Below are 22,854 nucleotides of genomic sequence, written 5' to 3'. Positions count from 1 at the left end.
TCCAAGGTTCCAGGTTCAATCCTGACCTCCAATACTGCCTGAGTGGAGTTTGCATGGTCTCCCTGTAACTGCTGAGTCTCCTCCAGGTCCTCTGGTTTCCTCCCACGTCCCAAAAATAAGCTTGTAGGTTAATTGCCCATTCTAAATTACCCCTAAAGTGGGCGAGATGTAAAAGAATTAAAGGAGAGTTGGCGGGCATGTGAGAGAGAAAAAGTTGCAAGGCTGCAAGGAAATAATGAGACGAGGGGGAAAGGGGCCGATGGGATGGCTCTGCTGGGAGCTGGAATGAATCCGGAGGGTCAAATGGCCTCCTTCTGTGTCAAAGCAACTAAGTCTGGTTAGCATCAGCCAGACACCAAAGTCATTGAAATGAGCATAAAGTTAATGTACTTGCTACACTGTAATCAATGGGCATAAATGAATCGGATATAGTGATCCCTCTGCCCTTTTTTCAAGGGCGAGCGAATTTAGTCCTGTAACTGTTTTAAAACAGTTAAAGGAGATTGAATTAAAAGGTAGCGAACCATTCTAACTCCTGAATAAGAGCCTGATAATGTGAGTATTATCATTGCTCAGTCTAGGGGAAAGCGAGTCCGCAGGTATTCAAATGCTGTCTAACCTTTCCACTCTGCTCTCTGTTACACTGCAAAATCTCTCTGCTCCCACTGCATGTTCCTGCATTCTTGCCCTATAATTTACCTCCATTTGCTGTTGACCTATTAGCTTTGCCTCTCGTTTCTGTTCGATTTAAAGACAGCGAAATTGGTAGGTTACAGAAATAAAACAACGTGAAGATTATCTAATGTCATTCTTAGAAGCATGGTTCACGCCTTTTGGGCAACTCAATCCATAAGTGGTTTCTTTAATGTGATATTAAATTAATGAAAAATTATTTTTAAATTACAGTTAAAATTAAAACTACTTCACAACTAAAATTTAATAACTTAAACTACCAGAAATTATTTTGTAAAACTACCATAACACACATTCCGGTATACATGTGATGAAGATCTTTATGCATCAAAAACAAATTAATGCTTATCCACCATTTTAGAAAACTAAACCCTATTGCTTAGCAACTGAATGGCTTCAGTAAAGGTACCTTAATGGGGTGGAGCACTAACAGGGAGGTGCTCCATGGTCGAGCACATGTTTGAGGGGCTGCTGAACACGGCAGCCCCTCAAACATGCCCCTTCGTTCATGGGCTCTGAATTGCATTCAGAACCCATGATTGAAATCGGGTAGATCCTGGACCAGATTTCAGGGGAGAAAGACCTGAGGGATGGATGTTAACACCCCCTTGTGCTGGATGACCAAAATGCTTTGGGCAGAACAAAGTGCACCCCTCACTGAAGCTGATGTTCTTGCAGCAGCAATCAATGTTTGTCTCAGTATGTGTCCCCAAGAATACAGCGTAGAATCCTACATCAGGATTGAAGCTCCTGGCAGATTTTCCCTGCACTGCACAGGAAAGAGCTGGGCTGTGATCTGCTTTCACTAAGATATTCCTCTGACACATATTGACTAGGCTTGAAAATCAAAAATCTCACTTGGACCTGGACAAGTGATGACGTTTGTGAACCCGCTGCCCCATATAAGTGTGAACCACTGTGCCAGTGGGGGTCAGCAGAGAAAAGTTGAAGGATAATCAAACAATATTAGTAACGAAAACTGTCATCAAGTCCTTTCATTGGTGATTAGGGGAGCATATAAAAGATGGGAAAATATGACTTGAATGATTGATCATATGGTTAGTAGCATAATGAACTACAATTTACACAAGTGTTGAATCAAATATAACTTTCTGTGGCAAACCTGTCAGAAGTTAACAGTAACTGTAGCATGTGTAAAGTGCCCGTTTCCAAAGCAGATGGTAGGGGTGCAGTTCCCGGAGCAGCACTTTATCCCATCCCATCTGCTACTGACAGGCAGGAGTGAATTTTGATTTTAGTCAGCCCAGTAGATTAAAACTGCAAAACACCATCGGTGCTGCAGAATCATACAAATGGCTCAGCATGTATGGAAACAGGTCCTTCCCTGTAGGGAGTGGGAGAAAGCCACATTTCACAGTTTCTTTTAACTTCATTTTCACTGTTTCACCGGCAAGGCCAGCACTTATTGCCCATCCCTCAATACCCTTGAGAAGAAGGTGGTGAGCTGCCTTCTTGAACCTCTGCAATCCTTCTGGTGAAGATACTCCTATTGTGCTGGTGGGTCGGGAGTTCCAAAATTTAGACCAGGCAATGATATATTTCCAAGTCAGGACGGTGTGGAACTTGGAGGGGAATCTGCAGGTGGTGGTGGTGGTGCTTCCATGTACCTGCTGCCGTTGTCCTTGGTGATAGAGGTTGCAGGTTTGGGAGCTGCTGCTGGAGTTGCCTGGGCGACTAACTGCAGTCCATTTTGGACATGGTATGCAATGCGGTCACCATGGACTAGTAATGGAGGGAATGAATGTTTAGGGAGGCTGATAAAGTGCCACTTAAGCAGACTGCTTTGTGCTGGAGTCATGCATTGCCTGATACTGCACTGTGTGTGTTTGTGAGTGTGTGTGTGTGTGTAGGTGTGTGTAGGTATGTGTAGGTGGTGTGTGTGGGTGTGTGTGTGTGTGTAGGGGGGGTGTGTGTGTAGGTGCACACATATGCATGTGTGTCTGTGTAGGTGTGTGTGTGTGTGTGTGTGTGTAGGTGTTGGTGTAGGGGTGTGTGTGTAGGTGCACGCATGTGCGCGGGTGTCTGTTCTTACCCGGTGGGCTTATGCACACGTTTTTAAGTAGACTCACCAGATAGGACTCAGAGCTAGTTTAAACGAAATATCTCTGAGACTTAGAGCAGTGGATTCAAGTATCCTCGTCCACGAATTGAGCTGATGAGGAAGGCTGGCACTTCAGTCCATTGCGAAGGGGGGTCCTGCCTCATCACAGGGGCTGCCTTTCAAATGGGATGTGAAACTGGGATGCTCCCCTGGCCAACATTCAATCCACAAACACCACAGAAAGAGAATGACAGGCTGAAACTGAACTACCTCACAATATGATACAAGTCCTTTTTACTGGTATCCCTGGTGGCAGCCTAAAACAGTGATCAGTGAACACATTCATGGAGTTTTATCCCAGTTGAATTTTCTCAGCAGTCACCAACAGAATGGAAGTTTATTTTTACATTCTTCCCGAGGGAGGAGTAGCTGAATTACCCTCCAAATGCCCTCACCCCTGTTGGAAAGCAAGCCACGGGATACTTGCTGGCTTAAGATGGGCCTGCTCCATGCAGAGCTGTGACAGGTACCAGCATGCACACAGATTACTAACACAGCCCGACTTTGGATCTGCCTTGAGTATCTGGATTGAGACATACAGTTCATGTGCACTATTAATGTCAGACACAAAATGAGGCAATATCAAGTTCCACCCTTATTCCATATTTTCTTATAACACAGAAGGCCCATCGAGTCTGTGCCAGCTCACAGAGTGTTCCCATTCTCCATAAATTTTCCCTGTAATCTATTCTCCCGACATTGTCATCAAATTCCCCAGATTCTACCACTTACCTGTACACCAGGGGCAGTTTAGTGGCTAATTACTTTTTTGAAGAACCTTTACTGGATGGCACAATGCAAGTCTTTGGGATTGGGAGGAAATCAGAGCACCCAGAAGAAACCCAAGCAGCCACAGGGAAAACACACAAACTTCACACAGACAACATCTGAGCATTGAGCTCAGATCAGAGGCACCGTGAGTCAGTAACTCTACTACATGTGCCATCCAATAAAGGTTCTTCAATAAAGTAAAAATCATTAAAAAATGTATTACTGAAGAGTCTGAAATGGCTTAGCATGCCACCCAGTTGTGCCATTATTACAACATTCAAACAGAAAGAATAAAACCAGATGGACTACCTGTTACAGACGGAAGCTCTTTATTAAACTAGCAACTTACCAACAGCTGTTTGTGGGATATCATCAAAATAGATACTATTTTCCATGCATGAGCAACTGTCTTAACAGGTTAAGTCATTTGCTGCACTACACTTTGGAACATTCTAAAGACTTTAAAAACATCAAATAGAAACAAGTCTTTACATAAGAACACAAGAAATAGAAGCAGGAATAGGCCACACAGCCCCTTGAGCCTGCATTGCCATTCATTACCTCTTGCCTTAACTCTACTTTCATGCCCGATCCCGATAACCCTTGCTTTGTCCATGGTCCAAAAACCCAACCCATCCATCTCGTTCTTAACTATACTTAACAATTCAGCTTTCACAGTTTGCTGTTGTCAGGAACTCCAAAGATTGACTCACAACCCTCTCTTAGAGAAAGAATTCCTCATCATCTCAGTCTTAAATGGTCAACCATTTATCCTAAGCCCGGAGCTCCACCCACCAAAATATCCAGCCTACTTCTTAGTTTATCCTATCAAGTTCTTGCAGATAACTTTCAATAATGATCACCTCCCAGCCTTCCTGAGAGTGTAGGCCAATCAGCTTCGTCTTTGATCATAGATTATCCAGGGACAATCTGGTGTACTGCCCCTGAGGTAAATCTTCCTTAATTATTGCACCTCTCCCTCTATTCCAACTAAGAGTACCTAATCCAACAAAGAAGAAAAAAAAATCAAACCTGGAACATTTGTGATCTGTACAATTCAGTTAACTAACAATTACATTAACCAACCCAAACCCAGGCTGCAATTGTAACATGCGTCCATCGTCGGCTGAGATCACATAACACAAGTTATTGGAAAATCTCATTTTAAGCCTCAATCATTTTCCACAATGGAGGAATAAAATTGAATTTTACCTAAGCCCACTAATGGAATGGCCCAATGATGACACTTTAATGACATTTCTACCATAAAATACTTTGGTTTTTATACAGAGGTCAAGTCATATCCGATCACATTGACAATGATTTATTAAGTGCTATGAGTGAGGTAACCCAGAGAAAACAATAAGGACACAAGTTTTGCACGATGCACCAGACACCTTCCATATATTGTCAGTTTGCTGTCGCCCATGTTATTTTTAATCTTCACAACACTTGAGCCATAATTTTTAGCAGTAAGAGCACTAAGTAAGAGCAGAAGAAATAGAATCAGGAGTGGCTGTACAATCCTCCAAACTGCTCCACCATTTGGTGCTATCTGACTGGGGGCCTCAATTTCCCATTCCTGCCTGATCCCCACAATTTGGGAAATGACAACTAAATGTCCCCACCACAAACTCCATTTGGATACTAGCTCCGTCCCTTCCACTGAGAGCTGTAAACCAGATTGTCCATAAATGGAAAGCAAATGTGTTTCAGATTGTTCACAACCTTGGTGACAGACAATACAATCTATCACTTAGATTCTTTCTTGTTCTAAATGGGACTAGCTGACTTCAGCCTGGCCTCAACTAATCTGTTTGCTAAAAATTTCATTCACATTTTTTCAATGCTAGATTTGATTATTCCAAAGCATTTTCTGGCTGCGTCCTTTGTTTAGTCATAGCTCCCTGTCTATGTCCTAATCTGCAGCAAGACTCTTTCACCCATCATCTCAGACATCCCAAACTACACTAGATCGCGATTAAGCAACTTCTCATCTTCAGAATTCCCACCCTCGTTTTCAGATCTTTCCAATCTTCCGTAGTCCTACTACACTTCAAGGTATCAGCACTCTGCCATTTCTTGATCCTCCCTGAACTCAAGCATTCCATCAATGGTTTCTGCAACTTCAGCTGACAAGACCCCAAGCCCTGCAATTCCCTCACTAAACTCTCCCCTTCTCTTCCTGGTCTCAACATGCTCTTTAAAACCCAACCCTTTGACCATGCTTTTAATTATCTGCCTTGACATCACCTTATAAGGCTCGGTAGGAAATATTGTTTGATAATGTTGCTGAGAAGCAGCTTGTGATATTCTCCTTCATTAAAGGCATTGCTGAAGTAGAAAATAATGTTAATTATGAACAACTGAAGAAAATTAATTGAAAATAAAAAAACTGATCTACAAATGCTGCCTGATCCACTGAGTGCTTCCAGCACTTTCTGTTTATATTTCAGGGAAAATTAATTGCCATATTTGCCACCCTAGATTGCTACCTACTCCTGCTGAATGCTTATCATGTTGTCTGGTCTGTGTTTGTTACTCACAGTTGAATGGGCAACTGACAGATCTTAAGTGGGGACCATTTGCACCACTTAGCAGCCTGGAATGCTTAGCCTCTCAGAGCTAGATATAGAAAGCTATTAGCCAAGTGCTGGGACATGGGATTAATATGGATGGGTGCCCAGTGGTTGGCATGGAAGTGGTAGGCCAAATGGCTGTTTCCCTGCTGTATGACACTATGACTCAAAAGAAATCTGCTGCTGATTGAAGAGACATCAGTACATTTACAACTCACCATTTATACCACTGAGTACCTGTTGTCAAAAGACTCCACCACTTCCCCCCACCTCTCTGCCAACAAATCCTCAATCTCTGAATTAAAATTGGGAAACTCTGACATATGGATGTCTTGAGTAGCTGACTGAGTGAAATCCTGCCAGAGGTCTACACGGGTACCCCAAAAGGGCCAACGTTTTTCAAACCCCAATATAATCTAGAAATTGGAAGGCACCCATGGAGATGGTGCATGGAGGCCAATGGTATTCTGTTCAAGGGCTCCAGTCTGTACAAAGCACTAACAAAATCAGGTAGTCACAAGTCTAGGTTTGATTTCAGGTTGGTGGCGTGGGGGGAGGGGGGCGGTGGTGGTGGGAGATCTGCACCACAGGAGATGAAATTTAACACAGAAAAATGAAAAGTGTTACATTTTGGAAGAAAAATGAGAAGAGTTAATATAAACTAAACATCACAGTTCTAAAAGAGGTACAATAACAGAGAGATCTGGCAATTATAATTGAAAGAGACAGGGCAGGTTGAGGGAGCGATTAACAAAGCATAGGAATCCTGGACTTTATATAGTTATTGAGTGCAAGTAAGTCATGAAGAACATTTATAAAATACAGGGTTTAGCCACAACTGGATACCATATCTCATTCTGTACACCACGCTTTTGTAAAGCTGTCAAGGCTTTAGATTATACAGAACATAGAACAGTACAGCACTGGACAGGCCATTTGGCCCACAATGTTGTGCTGATCTTGTTGCCAATTTATACTAAATGTCCTCTTCCTGTGAATCATCCATATACCTCCATTCCCTTGATATTCATGTGTCTATCTAAAAGCCTCTTAAACTCCACCAAACTGCCTGCTTCTACTACTACCCCTGGTAACCTATTCCAGGCACCTACCACTCTCTATGTAAAAAACTTGCCCCTCACGTCACCTTTAAACTTCCCCCCTCTAACCTTAAAAGCACGTCCTCTGGTGTTTGACTTTTCTATCTTGGGAAAAAGATTCTGACTGTCTCCCTTATCGATGCCTCTCATGATTTTAAAAACCTCTATCAGGTCTCCCCTCAGCCTCCGTTGCTCAAGGGAGAACAACTCAAGTTTGTCCAACCTTTCCTTATAGCTCATACCCTCTAGTCCAGGCAGCATCCTGGTAAACCTCTTCTGCATTCTTTCCACAGTCTCCACATCCTTCCTATAATGGGGCGAACAGAACTGTACACAATACTCCAAGTGCAGTCTGACTAAACACTTATATAGCTGCAGCATGACTTCCTTACTCTTCTACTCAGTACCCCTACCAATGAAGGTAGGCATTCCATACGCTTTCTTTACCACCTTATCCACTTGCGTAGCCACTTTCAGTGAACTATGGACTTGGACCCCAAGATCCCTCTGTACTTCAATGCTATTAAATGGTCTACCATTAACTGTATACTTTCTCTGTCATTTGACCTCCCAAAGTGCAACACTTCACACTTGCCCAGATTAAACTCCATCTGCCACTTCTCTGTCCATATCTGTAACTGATCCATATCCCACTGTATTCTTTGATATTCCTTTACACTGTCCACCAATCTTGGTGTCATCCACAAACTTGCTAATCCACCCATCTACATTTTCATCCAAGTCATTGATATATAATCACAAACAACAGAGGTCACAGCACCGATCCTTACAGAACACCACTGGTTAAAGACCTCCAGAGAGAATAACAGCCTTCCACACCTACTCTTCTCTCTTCTATGGACAAAACAGTTCTGAATCCAAACTTGCAATTCACCCTGGATACCATGCATCTTTATCTTCTGAATCAACCTACCAAAAGGGACCTTATCAAATGCCTTACTAGAATCAATGTAGATAACGTCCACTGCCTTATTCTCATCAAGCTCCTTTGTCACCTCCTCAAAATACTCAATCAAGTTTGTAAGGCATGATCTGCCCCGCACAAAGCCACGCTGACTGTCCCTAAGTAGGCCTTGCCTTTCCAAATGAGCATAAATCCTATCCCTCAGTATCCTCTCCAATTGCTTCCCTACCACTGACATGAGGCTTACTGGCCTATAGTTACCTGGATTATCCCTATTTACCTTCTTGAACAAAGGCACAACATTTTCTACTCTCCAGTCCTCCAGGACCTCAGCTGTTGCTAGTAAGGACACAAAGATCTTTGTCAAAGCCCCAGCTATCTCTTCATTTGCTTCTTTCAATATTCTGGAACAAATGCCATCAGGTCCTGGGGACTGATCCACCTTAATGCTTTTCAGAAGACCCAGCACTACCTCCTCCTTAATCTCAAAATGTCCCAGCACGTTAGCATGCCCCACTCTGTTTTCTCTATCCTCCAAATCCTTCTCCTCAGTGAATACCGACGCAAAGTACTCATTTACTACCTCAGCCACTTGCTCTGACTCCAAGCACAAATTCTCTCCTTTATCCTTGAGTGGACATACGCTCTCCTTAGTTATCCTCTTTTTCTTAATGCAAGTCTAAAATGCCTTGGGATTCCCCTTGATCCTGCCCGCCAAGGACATTTCATGGCCCCTTTTTGGCCTTCCTAATCACCTGTTTGAGTACTTTCCTGCTATTTTCAGGAAGCTAAAGTCAGACTGGGCCCTTGTGGAATACAAAAATAACAGGAAAATTAAAACCTTACCTGCTCCTCACCTGTGCCTCCTCGCCAAAGCCTTGGAAATCTCACTCCTACACTTGCACACTCTCACAATGGCCATTCCAAAATGGCCACTCCACTTGACCTTACCTTCCTTATATTGGCTGAGTTGCCCCACACTTAACCAATCAGAAACAACTTTTAAAAAGCTGCTGGCTCCTCCCCTCTTAGTGATTGTGCATTAGAAATTTACTAAAATGACTAGGAATGAGGGACCTTAGTTATGCGGTAGTCACCTTGGAAAAGAGGCATAGCTTCTGTGCTGTATGACTCTATGACATAAAGTCATAGAGCTGTATAGCATCAACAGGCCCTTCAGTCCAATGCTGACCAATGTGTCTTCCTGAGCTAGTCCCATTTGCCTGCAATTGGTCCCCATATCCCTCTACACCTCACCTTTCCACGTACCTGTCTAAATGTCTTTTAACATTGTAACTTTACCACTTTCTCTGTCAACTTCGTTCTGCATACCCACCACCTTCTGTGGCAAAAACTTGTCTCTCAGGTCCCTTTTAGATTCTTCTCCTCTCACCTTAAACCTGTGCCCTCTAGTTCAAGACACCCCTACCCAGGGAAAAAGGGCTGTGACTAGCTTCATTTTCTATGCCCCTTGTGATTTTATAAACCTCTATAAAGTCACCCCTCAGCCTCCATCGCTACAGGGAAAACAGTCCCAGTTTATCCAGTTGGTCCTTATAATTCAAGCCCTCCAGTCCCAGTAACACCCTTGTGAATCTTTTCTGCACCCTCTTTAGCTTAATCACATCCTTCCTATTATATTGGTGACCACAGCGTCACACAATTTTCCAGATTGTGAGAAAATCTGACAGAGGCGTTTAAAATCATAAAGAATCTAGACAGAGAAGAGGGAATGGAAAGACCAAGAACCAGAGGACATAGAATGAAGGCGTTCAAAAGTGACAAAAAATTGTTATTGTATTGAGTAGTTAGAATCTGTAATGTACTGGAAGGAGCTTCAATTGTGATTTCAAAAGAAAACTGAATAAATACAAGAAGGGAAAAGTGTGCAGGGCTATGTGAAAAGGGCAGGGAAGTTGAACTGGATGGACTTCTCTTGAAAGATTCAGCATGAACTCGGCAGGCTAAGTGGTCTCTCAGACTATTCTAAAATTTACCGATTCCAGGGTCATTGGGGAGAGGAACATGATTGGCTGCAGTGGGTCACGACAGGATCGCGCAGATTAGTGAGGTGAGGCACGGGATCAGTGGGAGCAGAGATGGGAGTGGGCTGGACAAGGGTTGCAATTGGACAGATGAATGTGGAGGCTGGTGATGGTGAGGGGATGGTGCATAGGATGGACTGATGTGACAGGGACATATTTAACTCATAGAGGCACCTTCCTGAGGCAGGTTGCCAGTGGTAGGATCCACTGCCTGGGACACGTACAGCAGATAAAGGTGAACTCTTGATCTCTCAATCTACCTCGTCATGGCCCTCACACTTTATCTAACAACCTGCACTGCACGTTTTCTATAACTGTAAAAATATATTCTGCATTCTGTTTTTTTTTATATTACTCTGATGTATTAATGGAATGATCTGTCTGGATGGCATGCAAACAAAAGCTTCTCACTGTATCTTGGTACATGTGACAATAATAAACCAATTACCAATTACCCATTACCTGATGTAATGATGCAGCAGACCTTACAATGCTGAGGACCTTACACACTGGTCACACCATCCGTCTACCATGTCAGACACATGGAGGACACCAAAGGAAAATTGTGGGTGTCATGGAACTCAAAAGGCCACAATTTTATTTTAGGCAACACATGAGCACGGCCCTATATCATTTAATTTCCAGGCCCACTTGTTTTAATTTGCTTGAGTTAGCACAAAACATTAACCTGTTCCCTCTTCCAGAAGCTGATCTGTTTGCTGTGTACCACCTGTATTGTCATTTCTGTTTTACTTCAGCAATCTATGTTAAAATCAACTAGTCCATCAGTGGTTTTGAATCTCTACCTTTCCTGCAAAAGATAGGAGGATCAGAGACCTCTCTCAAGGCTCATTCTATGGACCAAATATCACTTCCCTTCCCCCTCAGACTTCACAGATATATCACTGGTATCTTATACATAGGTAGATGATTCTGTTGTTATTGTTACTGCATCTGCTCTCTATTTCACTACCTGCTATTTATGAACTTGATGACTGCAGTAAATTAAGATTAATTTATTGTATTGTTCTCTTAACTGCATTACACCAATAAATTGAAATTATTATTTCCTACACATAAATATTCTTTCTCTACATGGCAGACAGGCAAAACTTGACAATTATAAAATGATCTCCACTGCTCTACTGATGATAGATACTTGCAAAAACTGGTTAACTTGCATTGTTCAAGATACTACGAAAACATCCAGATCAGTGCTATCAGACAGACCATAAAAATTCTTGTGAGCTGTGAGACAGAAGTATGTAAGTTGATTTTTGTATTTCAAGGGTCTACCTATTTGATGGGTTTCACAGATGAAGCTCATCTCTGCTCTCCCCACACTCCTCTCTACAAGTCTGTGCACCCCATTGCACCCCCACCACCCTCATTAGTTTCTTAGCATTTAATCTCTTCTTTTCCTCTTCTCAATGGCTTCCTCTCACTTGTTGTGCCTGTGTAAGCACAGCCCTTTCTGTCTCCTTTTAAAACCACCACAACGCTGAAAGGCCCAACTCAAGCCGGCCACCTGGAAGCAGCAATGCAGCTTTCTCCCAGGCCTGGCTCCCTGCCAGTTGCCAGCTGTGCCATTGTCTGCAACCATCCTTCTTAATCTCATGCACAGTGATCGTATTAACAGTGTTTACAACAACCTACTGCCCCACCCCCACCCCTACCCCCTCCTCCCACCCTGTCCCACTCCCAATTGTCCTCACCTCCTCTTGTTTAATTCTGTTTTGCAAGTTATTAAGCCGGGGAAGTCCATTAATCACAGTTCATGTCTTGTGTAAGCCCACACAAGGAAGAGAGAGAGTGGCGGGGAGGGGAGGGGAAGGGAAGGCACGTTCATTCTGTTGAATGAGCATGGACGGTGGTCCATTCAGATCTCTAACGAGATCATTACTGCTAACTAAATACAAACCTGACCCCTTGACCCACTGGGAAATTATGTAGGCCCAGTGCAAGACATTAATATGCTTCTCCACCTCCTCTCCCTGATAAACAGAGAACTAAATGCGTGATCAAAAGAGGCTTAATCACTGCTGTGATTGTGATAAACCAAGCCTGACGGGCATTTCTGCAAAGCCCCTCAATAGCTGCATCAGTGCCACCCCATGTATAAATTCTATCTGCCATGCTCTACAACAGCCAACAAGGAGCCTCCAACCGTCTTTCCCTGTTTCTAGCACCGAGACCACCTGGGAGGCCGATTTCAATACAGCACCGTTCCACTATTCCCACTTTGTTCCTAATACCCGCTCCCAGCTCTTGCTACTAAAATAAATGCCAGTTAATCCACTGAACCAGCTGAGCATTTCTGTTTTACACTACTCTGAAGAAGCCAGCTTTAACAAGGGATTACATGCTTTCAGTCCTGCCCTACAACACCTGAAGAGAGCCACTGGCAAATAATTATAACCCCCACCTGCCACCATGCTTGCAGCCATTCCACACAATTCATGTTGATCAACTTCAATCTCATCTGGATACAGTTGTAAAATCTTTCCATGGTCGAGAAAGCTTGCCTGATAAATAGGGTAACTTTCCACCACTTGAGGAAAGCGAATGATGGGAAAAGTTGCTGCAGGAACCTAATTGAATGCCACAAATATTAAATTGGAACCATTTCCGCTCTGAAGTGTTTCTTGCATTATTAGGCCCAGACAGTCACCAGAGTTTGGAAAAGGAGTCACCAAATTAAAAGCTTTAGAATGAAGACTGTGTTTATTTCCTTGTTTTCACCTTGCCATCACCCCCTACGAGCCAATCTGCTATGTGATCTGATAGGACTAAAGGTCAGACTGACAGGGTAATTAAAATTTATCACAGCCTGCTCCTGCCTCTCTCTCTCTCTCTCTCTCTCCCTCCCCCCCCCCCCCCCCACAGGTAAGTGTAGCCACCAACTGCCCACCACCCATTCAGTAATTAAATGAAGCAGAAATGATGGGAGTATTGTTTTCCTTGACTTTTCTCTGCCTGCCTGTGAATATGAAGTGTTAATTTGATGTTCCCAATTGACAGTGCTGTTATTAACAAAGGCTTCAAAACAGAAGGCAGGAAAAACTTAGCTCATGAAGAAAATGACCTCATGGGTTTGATTGTCTCTGGACTTTACTGTCAGCGAGCAAAAGCCAACGCTGCTTAGTGTGTCCTCTGCCAATTAATGAAGCCCACATACCTCAGTGCACAGAATGAATCACCTGAAATACTTGCTTATTTACCTTCACAGCATTGCGTTAAGCCCAGTGGCAGGCCACTGCTCTTTTCCAAGTGATGATTAATTTGACAAGAGCAAGAAACTTAAACCCGTTATTTGGCCAAAATTTTAAACAAAGGTCTTATTCTTTTCAAAAGGATTAAAACACATCATTAACAAAGGAATGGGGCGTGAAATTGCTTTCCCCACCTGGGGCTCCATTATTCAATTCCTGTTCATGGCACCAACACAGACGTCCTAGTTATCAGGCACACAGCATTTAAAATCTCATACAGTAAAACTCCGATAATCTGCTATCAGACTGTTCAAAATCTAAATGGATTGGCATCTGATTCCCACCCTCCCTTCTACACACCAGGGCCGTGGTTACCAACTACTGTTAAATTCACTGGGGCCTGGTTCCTGTACTCCCCTTAAACACACTAAGGTTCCAGTTCCTATGATCCCTTGGAATTGATCGAAGGTCCACTTCTTGCACTCCTTTTAAACTTAACAGGTTTGCTGTAAACATCTCTTGTGTAACATCTAAAAAAAGTAAATTGATAGTTTGATGGGGTGTTAATAGGATTAACATCCAATGGACTGAAAAATCTGCCAGTCCGTACCACCAAAGTCCTGAGTGTGCCAGATTAATAAAGACTTATATTTGAATTATTAATAGATAAGCTAATAAGTGGAAGCAAAAACAAATTCAGATACGCTACAATAAAATCAGAGAATGGTGGAAATGCTCAGTGGGTCAGGCAACATCAGGGGAGAGAAACCAAGTTAACGTTTCAGGTTGATGATTTTTCATCAGAATTGAGAAACATTAGAAATCAGACATATTTTAAGTTGCAGAGAACAGGGAGCGGTGGAGAGATTGGAGGGAATGGCTGTGATAGGATGAATACTAAGAGAGACTGAAATGGTGCTGGTTCTGGCTGAGAGAGGGTGGCGAAGGCTTGTTACCCAATAGCTGGTTACCCTGAGGAGATGTAAATAAACTGAGACCAATGAAAATAGAGGAGAAAAAAAAGGAAAAAACAATCAATGATGGAACTGTTGAGATATAAACTGGAAAGCCAAAACTCTGCAGATGCTGGAGATCCAAAATAAAAACAGGGAATACTGGAAATGGTTAACAGGTCAGGGCACAGATGTGGGGGGAGAAACAGAATTACTGCTACAGATTGTTGACCTTTCATCAGAACTGATCAGTTCTGTATAAACTGCAGAGATTGAATTAAATAAAGGCGACCCCAACATTACAGGGGGGTTACATTCCTAGAAAACAGCTCGTATTGTGATTTTCCATCATGTGAAGCCACGTCATCTGTGCATGCATCAAGAAACACAAGTTGATAAAAAATAAATTTTGTGTTTATTTACTTTTTTTCACATAAATTCCATGAGATTGAATTTTATTCTGTATCTCAAATTTTTAGGCACTGATCTAAGAATTCTGTAAGGGTGAATTTATGTAGCCAAGATGGCTGGAAGACTTGTCTTGGAGAAATATGGAATCGATTGGGTCTACACACTTGCTACATAATAAAAATTAGAAGTGCTCTTATTGAAGTATATTTTGTTCCGAGAGGTCCAGGCACCTGTTTTGTGATGTTTCCTCTCATGGGAAATTCTGGAACTAGGATCATCTTCTCAAGATAAAGGGCTGTCTATGCCAGACTGTAATGAAAATAAATTCTTTTGCTAACAGTGGTGAATCCTTGAAACTCTCTACCTCAACAAGCTGTGGATTCTGAGGCATTAAGTCTGTTAATGGCTGAGATGTATTTTTGGACTAAGAAAAGAAGATGCTGGAGATACACAGCAGTTCAGGCAGCATCTGTGGAGAGAGAAATGGGGTGATGGTGACCTTTCATCAGAACTGAATGAGATAAAGTGAATACAAAATGTGGGGAAAGGGTTAAATTAAACATGCTTGAATTATTCAAATTTCCTTCCTGCCATGATGAAGATGCTCCCTGCTATCTCTGACAAATGATCACATGAAATGCATGGACTGTGGATTCTTTAAGATCCATAATAAAGGCTGTGCTGTGGCCACAAATTCCCCTCCTTCAACTCCAAGATTCCCCATGAAAAGTCCACCCAAATATGCCTCCACATTTCCTTTTAGTCTTATCTCCATCTCCTGTTTGGCCAAGTCAGACCATCCACATAGCCCAATAATGACACATTCCTGCTTCTCATTAGCCACCTACTGCCCCCCCAGCCCGGCACCCTGCTCATGTTCTTCACAACCACTCTGACTATCCCTCTCCTTAAGATGCACATCTCAACCCCATTCATTCTTTCCATCTCTTGATCTAACTCAACTTTCCCATCCCCTCCAAAGTCCTGTAAGGTTTTGTCAATGTACACCTCGGCTCCCACCACTCTTGAAGACTTTACTCCAAGACTGGTAAATGATCCACAGAAGGCGACTGACCAAGTGCTAGTAAATGGGATTACAAAAGGTACTCAATGGTTGGTATAGCCGAAGTGGACCAAAGGGCAGGGTTGTTTCTATGCTTCAGAAACTCTTCAACCTGATTTCTGGGCACAAAACTCTATAGATGAAGATCACACACACGCACACACTGTATTTCAATATTAAAGCAAACAATCTGGCGCAAGTCTTTCAGGATGGCATTCAGCCTAGCCTGCATGTCAGCTGCAGCAAGTTGGTAGATTCTTGCCCGAGCCTGCAGGTCTTGGGTTCAAGCCCTGCTTCGGAAACTCTTGAGCATAAAAATACATGCAGATGCTGCAGCACTCTCTTTCAGACATTATGTTAAATTGAGGCCCAGCCTTCTCTTTAGAATGAACATAATAGATGTGCAATACAATTAGGAATAGAGGACCTAACTACCCTGGGAGTCCTGCCCAAAATATATCCTTCAAGCTCTCGTCGTGGAGGCTCATGTACTCAGTGCTGTCCTGAACGCTCCTTCTCTACATTGACTGCTCACAGGTCAGAGACTCCAAAAGGTTAATGAACACATTACATTTTTTCCAAATATCCCTGAAGCTTCGTCTTCCTCCTCCTGGAAATCTATTACTGTGGATCTCAGAGTGCTTGCTTCGGGTGTTTAGTGCCAGGAATCTGAGTGTTGTGGTCCACCCATTGGAATCAGAATCAGGTTTATTATCACTGTCTTATATGACATGAAATTTATTGTTTTGTGGCAGCAGTAAGTGCAAAGACATAAAATTATTATAAATTACAAAATAAATAAATAGTGCAAAAAAAAGGAATAATGAGCTGGTGTTCATGGGTTCATGGACCGTTCAGAAATCTGATGGCAGAGGGGAAGAAGCTGTTCTTGAATCATTGAGTGTGGGTCTTCAGGCTTCTGTACCTCCTCCCTGATGGTAGTAATGAGAAGGGGGCATGTCCCAGATGGTGAGGGTTCTTAGTGATGGATGCTGCCTTCTTGAGGCACCACCTCTTGAAGATGTCCTCGATAGTGGGGAGGGTTGTGGTGGGGATGGTTGGTTCGATGCTGGGGACACTGGCCTGGGAGAGGATGCTGACATTGATTTCCCCCATCCTGATAATTGATTGATTCCAACCATCCTGACAACTGATTGATTACCTCATCCTGACAATAGAATTGGAGGATTCTGCAATGTTCTGAGGCGCTAACTATAGGTTCTCGGTGTCTCTGAAGCACACAGGAGGGCCATGAGTTGATCGTCAGTTTAATGTCTTGGTCTTCGGACTATCGTTCCTTCAGTCAGCTGAATACAATGAGGTCAGTGGTGTATCTTCTATGCAGAGAATGTAGAGGAAATACTCAAGTTCTGGTTGACGCCTCATTACTATAAGTCATTATCTACCTCATTCCTGCCACAAACTTGATTTTTACAACACTGCTGTATGGAGTAGTCTGTACTGATTTTTGGTTTAAAAAAGATATCATTACAAAGCCCCCTCTTACTGCTCATTATTAAAGCAAACAATCTGTCAGTACAGCATTCCACAATAAATCTGTACACTTACTGGACTACAAATCTACATAGAAGTCCCTGGGGCAGTAAAAAGGTAGTCTGAGTGGATGCAAGCAATCACAAATTATTTGCATTAGTGATTTGGTCCTGAAAATTCCCTGTGACAGGGAATTTAGCATGAGTGTGGTGCATGCTCCATTTTAGCACACAGTTTGTAAAGCATCTCCAAAAAGAGTCACCTCTATTGCAGAAGCAGCAACAATACAGTGTCATAGTCCTTACATTAACCTTAAGCAAAATATAAACAAATATAAAGAGGCTTACTCACATATATGCATTTGTTTCATTTTTTTCAGAAAAGACAACTGTTGCAGAGATAAATATTGATTCAAAGATAACGAATAAGCCTGAAAATCTTCACACAGAAGTGGTATTCATCAATTAGTGCAAACAATATCACTTCTATATTCCTATATTTCCTTACAAGATAGAAAGAGGTGATTTTGGCCCATTGAGTCTATGCCAACTCACAGAGCAATTCCAATTCCCCACTAATATTCATTGTAACCTGTTCTCCCACATTCCCATTAACTCCCCCAGATTCGACAACCCACCAACACTAGTGGCAATTTACAATGACCAATCTTGTGGGAGGAAACTGGAGCACCTGGAGGAAACCCATGCAGTCACAGGGAGAACATGCAAACTCCGCACAGACAGTGTCAGAGGTCAGAATTCAACATGGGTCGCTGGAGAGGTGAGGTAAGAGCTCTACTAGCAGTGCCATGGTGCTGACATCAAATATTTTCCCTCAACAAAACATTTTGTCATCAGAGGAAAGGAGAACAGAAAGAAACAAGAATCAAGTCAACTTAATATTTGAAGATTATTTTGCTTTGCTCTTAAGAACATGGAATGGACTATGAATGAAATAGCAAGAATGTATTGAATAGGTGAGAAACATGAACATGTACCTTTATTCCAAGGAATAGATCATTTTAGGTGGAATTGCACAGAAACTGATTTGCACTTCTGAAGACATGTTACATTGGTTCAAGGACCCATCAGCGGGAAATGCAATAGTGCACATGGCCCAATGTGCTGTGCTCTTATTGAGCATGTATGAGGAAAGGCCTTTCCTTTGCTGCTACAGGCATATAAAGAGAATCAGGTGAAATCCAGTTGGGACTGGAGATAGGGGTGGCAATGTCCCTCGGTTTCCTGGTTTGTTAACAAACGTCAACTTCCAGGTACAGTTATAGCTCACATCATAGTGTTATCTGCAGAAATGTGCACTAAGTTGAATGATCAAACAGAATTTGAGACACTCCAGAGAAATCACTTGAATATTTTGATTGTTGATTTTGCGATATGCTTATTTGTGAGAGGCAGCTTCTAAAAAAAAATTGAGAGATTCAATTACTTGTTTTTCCTGAGTCCTCATCTGTGTTTCCTATAACTTTTGATTCATTCATCTTCATTCAGGCATCTGAATTTATTATCATGTAAAACACAGCAGCTCTCTTGGCCTTGAGGATGGATGGTACGTCCATATTTAAAACCCAGAGTTACAATCTGAGGAGTCTTTTGACGGATGTACACTATCTTGGACAAAGTAGCTTGCTTGTTTGGCACTCCATCCATCACCTTAAATCCTGTGCGGCCTCCACCACCTACACAACATAGCTGCTGTGTGCACCACCTACAAATTCAACAGCAGAAACTTGTCAAGGCTTCTTAGACAGCATCTCCCAAACCCACAACCTCTTCCATCTAAAAGAACAAGTGCTGCAGATTCATGGGAACACCACTACCTGCAAGCTGGCATGCAAACTGCACACCATCCTGACTCTGAAATATATCACTGTTCCAAATCCTGGACTTCCAACCCAACAGTACTGTAGGAGACTCTAATGGTTCAACGAGGTGGATCACCACTACCTTCTCAAGGGCAATGAAGGATGGGCCTTGCCAGTAGTGTCCACATCCTGAAAACATAAAATTAATTATAGGCATGCTTATAGAAACATTTACCTATTACAAGGGTGCCCAATGTACACAGAAAGTTTGGAAAAGGTCACATATTTCATTGCGGTTTGTTTATGAAGATGATGCAAAGAATTTCACCAGGGGCTTTCTAATTCATCTACCAAAATCACAGCTGTAGGCCAGAGGGGAAAAAAATAGCTCAAATGTGTGTTTACCTCCATCTCTGTAAAGAAACTGGCTTACCTACAATAGGAGAACATTGACCACACAATAGTGTTAGCTTCACCGTTTCACAGCAGCACTAACAATGACCATGCAGCATCATGGGATGACTGGAGGTCACAAAACGTGCTACATTAATGGTCCACTGCTGCCCAATAAATTAAGAAGATAGTTAAAAGAGAAGCACAAAGATGTGATGAATTGGACAAACATCATTTAATTTGATATCTGACTGAACACCAGGACAACCTTTCCACACCATAACCAAGCAGCTGATTGCTGTAATAACTGACTCAGTTGCAATGACGTCATTAGCCACTGAACTAAGATTGCAGATAAGTCCACAAATTTGTTATTGGGTATGAGAAACAAATTTAACAATGTGTTTTTAGTAATCCAATCTGTTTTGGAACTGTGTTTGGAGCTTTGTATAGAAATGTAGCCCATTGCACCATACAACACATACCCACTGTCTAAACGCAATATAAAAGATCTATTCCTTACCCTGGCTCCACAAGCAACCTGTCAGCTGTGCCACCTGTCTGGATAATGTTGTTTGTCTCATTTATTATTCATCCTCTGCTCTGTAACTCAAGGTTAGAATTTTTTTATTTATTCTCTACCACCTCAAATAATCCTTGTAGCCTATTTAACTTCCCGAAAATAGTTTTTCTTATCCTGATTTGTTAATGTCTAGTCAGAGAGGAAACTGACTTCCAGTCAATAACTCCTTAGTCTCCAAGTCAACTGCTGTAGTCAAGCATACTCTTGGACTTGAGTGAATAAAATAAATCAACAATTTAGGACAATCCTTCTACACTGAATAGAGTGGACTCATCGAACTTGGAGCAGGCTCTTCGGCCTACCTAGTCAAGGCCAACCCATCAAGTTCATCCCATTTCATTTACTCCAGATTCCCTCAACTCTCCTCAGATTCTACCAGTTGCCTACACACTAGAGATAATTTACAGTGACCAAATAATTGACCAACTTGCACATCTTTGGGATGTAGGACAAAATCGGAACACCCAAAGAAACCCAAGTGATCACATGCAAACTCCACACAGAGAGTGCCCGTGTTCAGGATTGAACCTGGGTTGCAGAAGCTGTGAGGCTCTGCTAGGTGTGCCACTGTGCAGCCCGTAAATGGTCATGTAGAACCACAGATGTAGCACAAAGAAGGTAGGAGCCCAGAATTGCAGCAAATTATGTAAAAGAAGGCATTGCACAGATAAAAGTTGCATTAGCATGGCAATTATGCACATGTTTCCAGAAGAATTGATGCAATCATCAATATCATACAGTCTTATTGGTACAAGATCTCTTTGGTTTCCAGCACTACTCTTCCAGGTTCCAGCTCAATGATGTCAACTGCAGTTGCAGTGCAACACCCAAAATTCACCAGCAGCGAGCTTTGCAATCACATTAATCTAAATAACAAAGGGTACTATCGACTCTCAGAAGAACCAGCTTTTCTAGTGCTGAAGGCTATGACATTTGAAGGGGCAGACACGTTTCTCTAGCATTTGCAGACAGAGTTCAGGACACATTTCTGCAAAACATACCTCAAGTACACTGGCCCAATATGGGATCATAGTCACCGCACCCACCTCAAGATGGTTTCACAGATTCCTCACGAAATCTAGTGGCCAGAAATGTCAGAAGAAATCCTGCAATTAGAGAAGTGGTTTCCATATTTATCAAATACAAATGAATAAAAATAACAGGAGAAAGACATCTTTCAGAAGAGGTGGCACTCAAAGCCTTCTTCTACCTAAAGCTTCATCTATACTTCCTACAAGGGCAACACCGGTGCAGACTGCCCTTCCATAAGAGAGCCCTCATCACACCTGTGACCTTCAAAAATCTCCACTCATCTGCACCGGTCTCAAAGTTAAAATCAAAGTCATTTCATTTCCAGAGACTAAGCCTGAGGACCGACCCTTCCAGGCTGTTTCTGTCGATACCTGTGACACTTTCCTGTTCACTGCTGCATTGCAGAGCTGAAAGAAATTTCAATGAACAGGGTGGGGATCCTTCAATATTTGGTTCAGGTGATTTCACCATTCAGATCCAGCAGTGGCACTTGGCTGCACTGCAGGGATTCCCGAAGCGCAGGCATTCAGAGAGGGCACTCATGCCCTTCCAGACACTTCCCTGGTAACCTCCTCCCATGAGTTTCCTCTGCATAAGGAGGATGCCTCCTGGGAACACCATGGAAACACTTGGAAACAATACTGCAAGACACAAGGGCACAGAATGTACCCAAGGTGGGGGAGCTTTAATGTCCATAACTAAGATTGGCTTGCTGATCACACAGTTGGCTGAGTCCCAGAGGACATAGCTGCCAAATTGGCTTGGGAAATCCAATCGCATGCGAGCAGCAATGAGTGATGGCTCACTGTAAGTTCCTCTTACAGTGCTCCCTACAGACCAGGGGAGGAGAGCCCTTTGTCCCAGCCTCATAAGGAAGATTTCAGGGCTCCTTTGGCCATTAGCAGTCTCTCTGTCCTCTTGCAAACATCCCAGCCTTGAACTCTGCCTTTGGTCCTTCCAACTTCTACTTTCCTATCCTCCCTTGATCCACTTGTAAATCCTAAGCACTCCCTTTGATCCCACTCTCTTTTTGCCAACTCCCATGTCCCCCGACGTTCCATCCTCACCAAACCCCAATCATTGGTACCTTCTTGATTATTATCAATAATCACCGTCAAAGACTGAATTCGGACTCTTCTGGCTGGTTTTCCCATTGGCCGTTCAATGATAGCCAGTTCTTTGTCAGGAAATGGGATCCCATCTCCTGAATTGTTGAATCGACACAGTCAAGATAGCCACAACAGGAAAATAAGCGGCAACCTGAAAACTCTTTTCCCTGGTAAGCCAAACCATGGTGACCAATGAGAAATGCTCCAGGTTGGACTTCAATTCTCCAACTGCCATCTCAGGAGGCACTGAGTCTTCCCTGTCATCAAAGAGTAGCAGGAATAGGATACAAAAATTGCCAAGAGTTTCTACCATAAAATCCAACAGGATCTCATGTTCTCAGCCTTACTATAAGCTAACCTACCCTACTACACTCCTTGATACTCTTCCCCTTCCCCGATTTCATGGGGGCTTCAGTTCTAGCTGGGGATCCAATCTGGGAATTTGAATGCACAGGAATGTAAGAAGCTGCGGTAAGTAGTGGACTCAGCCCAATACATCAAGGGGACAATGCTCCCCATCATCAGTAGAATCTACAGGAGGGACTGC

General features: G+C 42.7%; 1 protein-coding gene across 4 annotated transcripts in view; it reads right to left on the bottom strand.

Moving 5' to 3' along the window:
* The window catches only part of LOC127568526 (bifunctional protein GlmU-like), a 72,427-nt gene that overhangs the window by 14,933 nt on the left and 34,640 nt on the right, over nt 1–22,854 (bottom strand). For 2 of the 4 annotated variants that reach the window (XR_007956017.1, XM_052012385.1), the window contains exon 2: nt 21,168–21,272. The exons of 1 other annotated variant lie outside the window; for it this stretch is intronic. Coding sequence is in view for 1 of the 3 variants with exons in the window: in XM_052012385.1 (XP_051868345.1) it covers nt 21,168–21,197 (30 nt within the window). In the remaining 2 variants the exon portion in view is untranslated. The remainder of the gene's footprint in view (nt 1–21,167; nt 21,273–22,854) is intronic. One more of the 4 variants, XR_007956018.1, reaches the window with a different exon arrangement.

This window comes from Pristis pectinata, chromosome 3, assembly GCF_009764475.1.
Source record: "Pristis pectinata isolate sPriPec2 chromosome 3, sPriPec2.1.pri, whole genome shotgun sequence".
Lineage (NCBI taxonomy): Eukaryota > Metazoa > Chordata > Chondrichthyes > Rhinopristiformes > Pristidae > Pristis > Pristis pectinata.
This window is presented reverse-complemented; position numbering and strand designations above follow the sequence as displayed.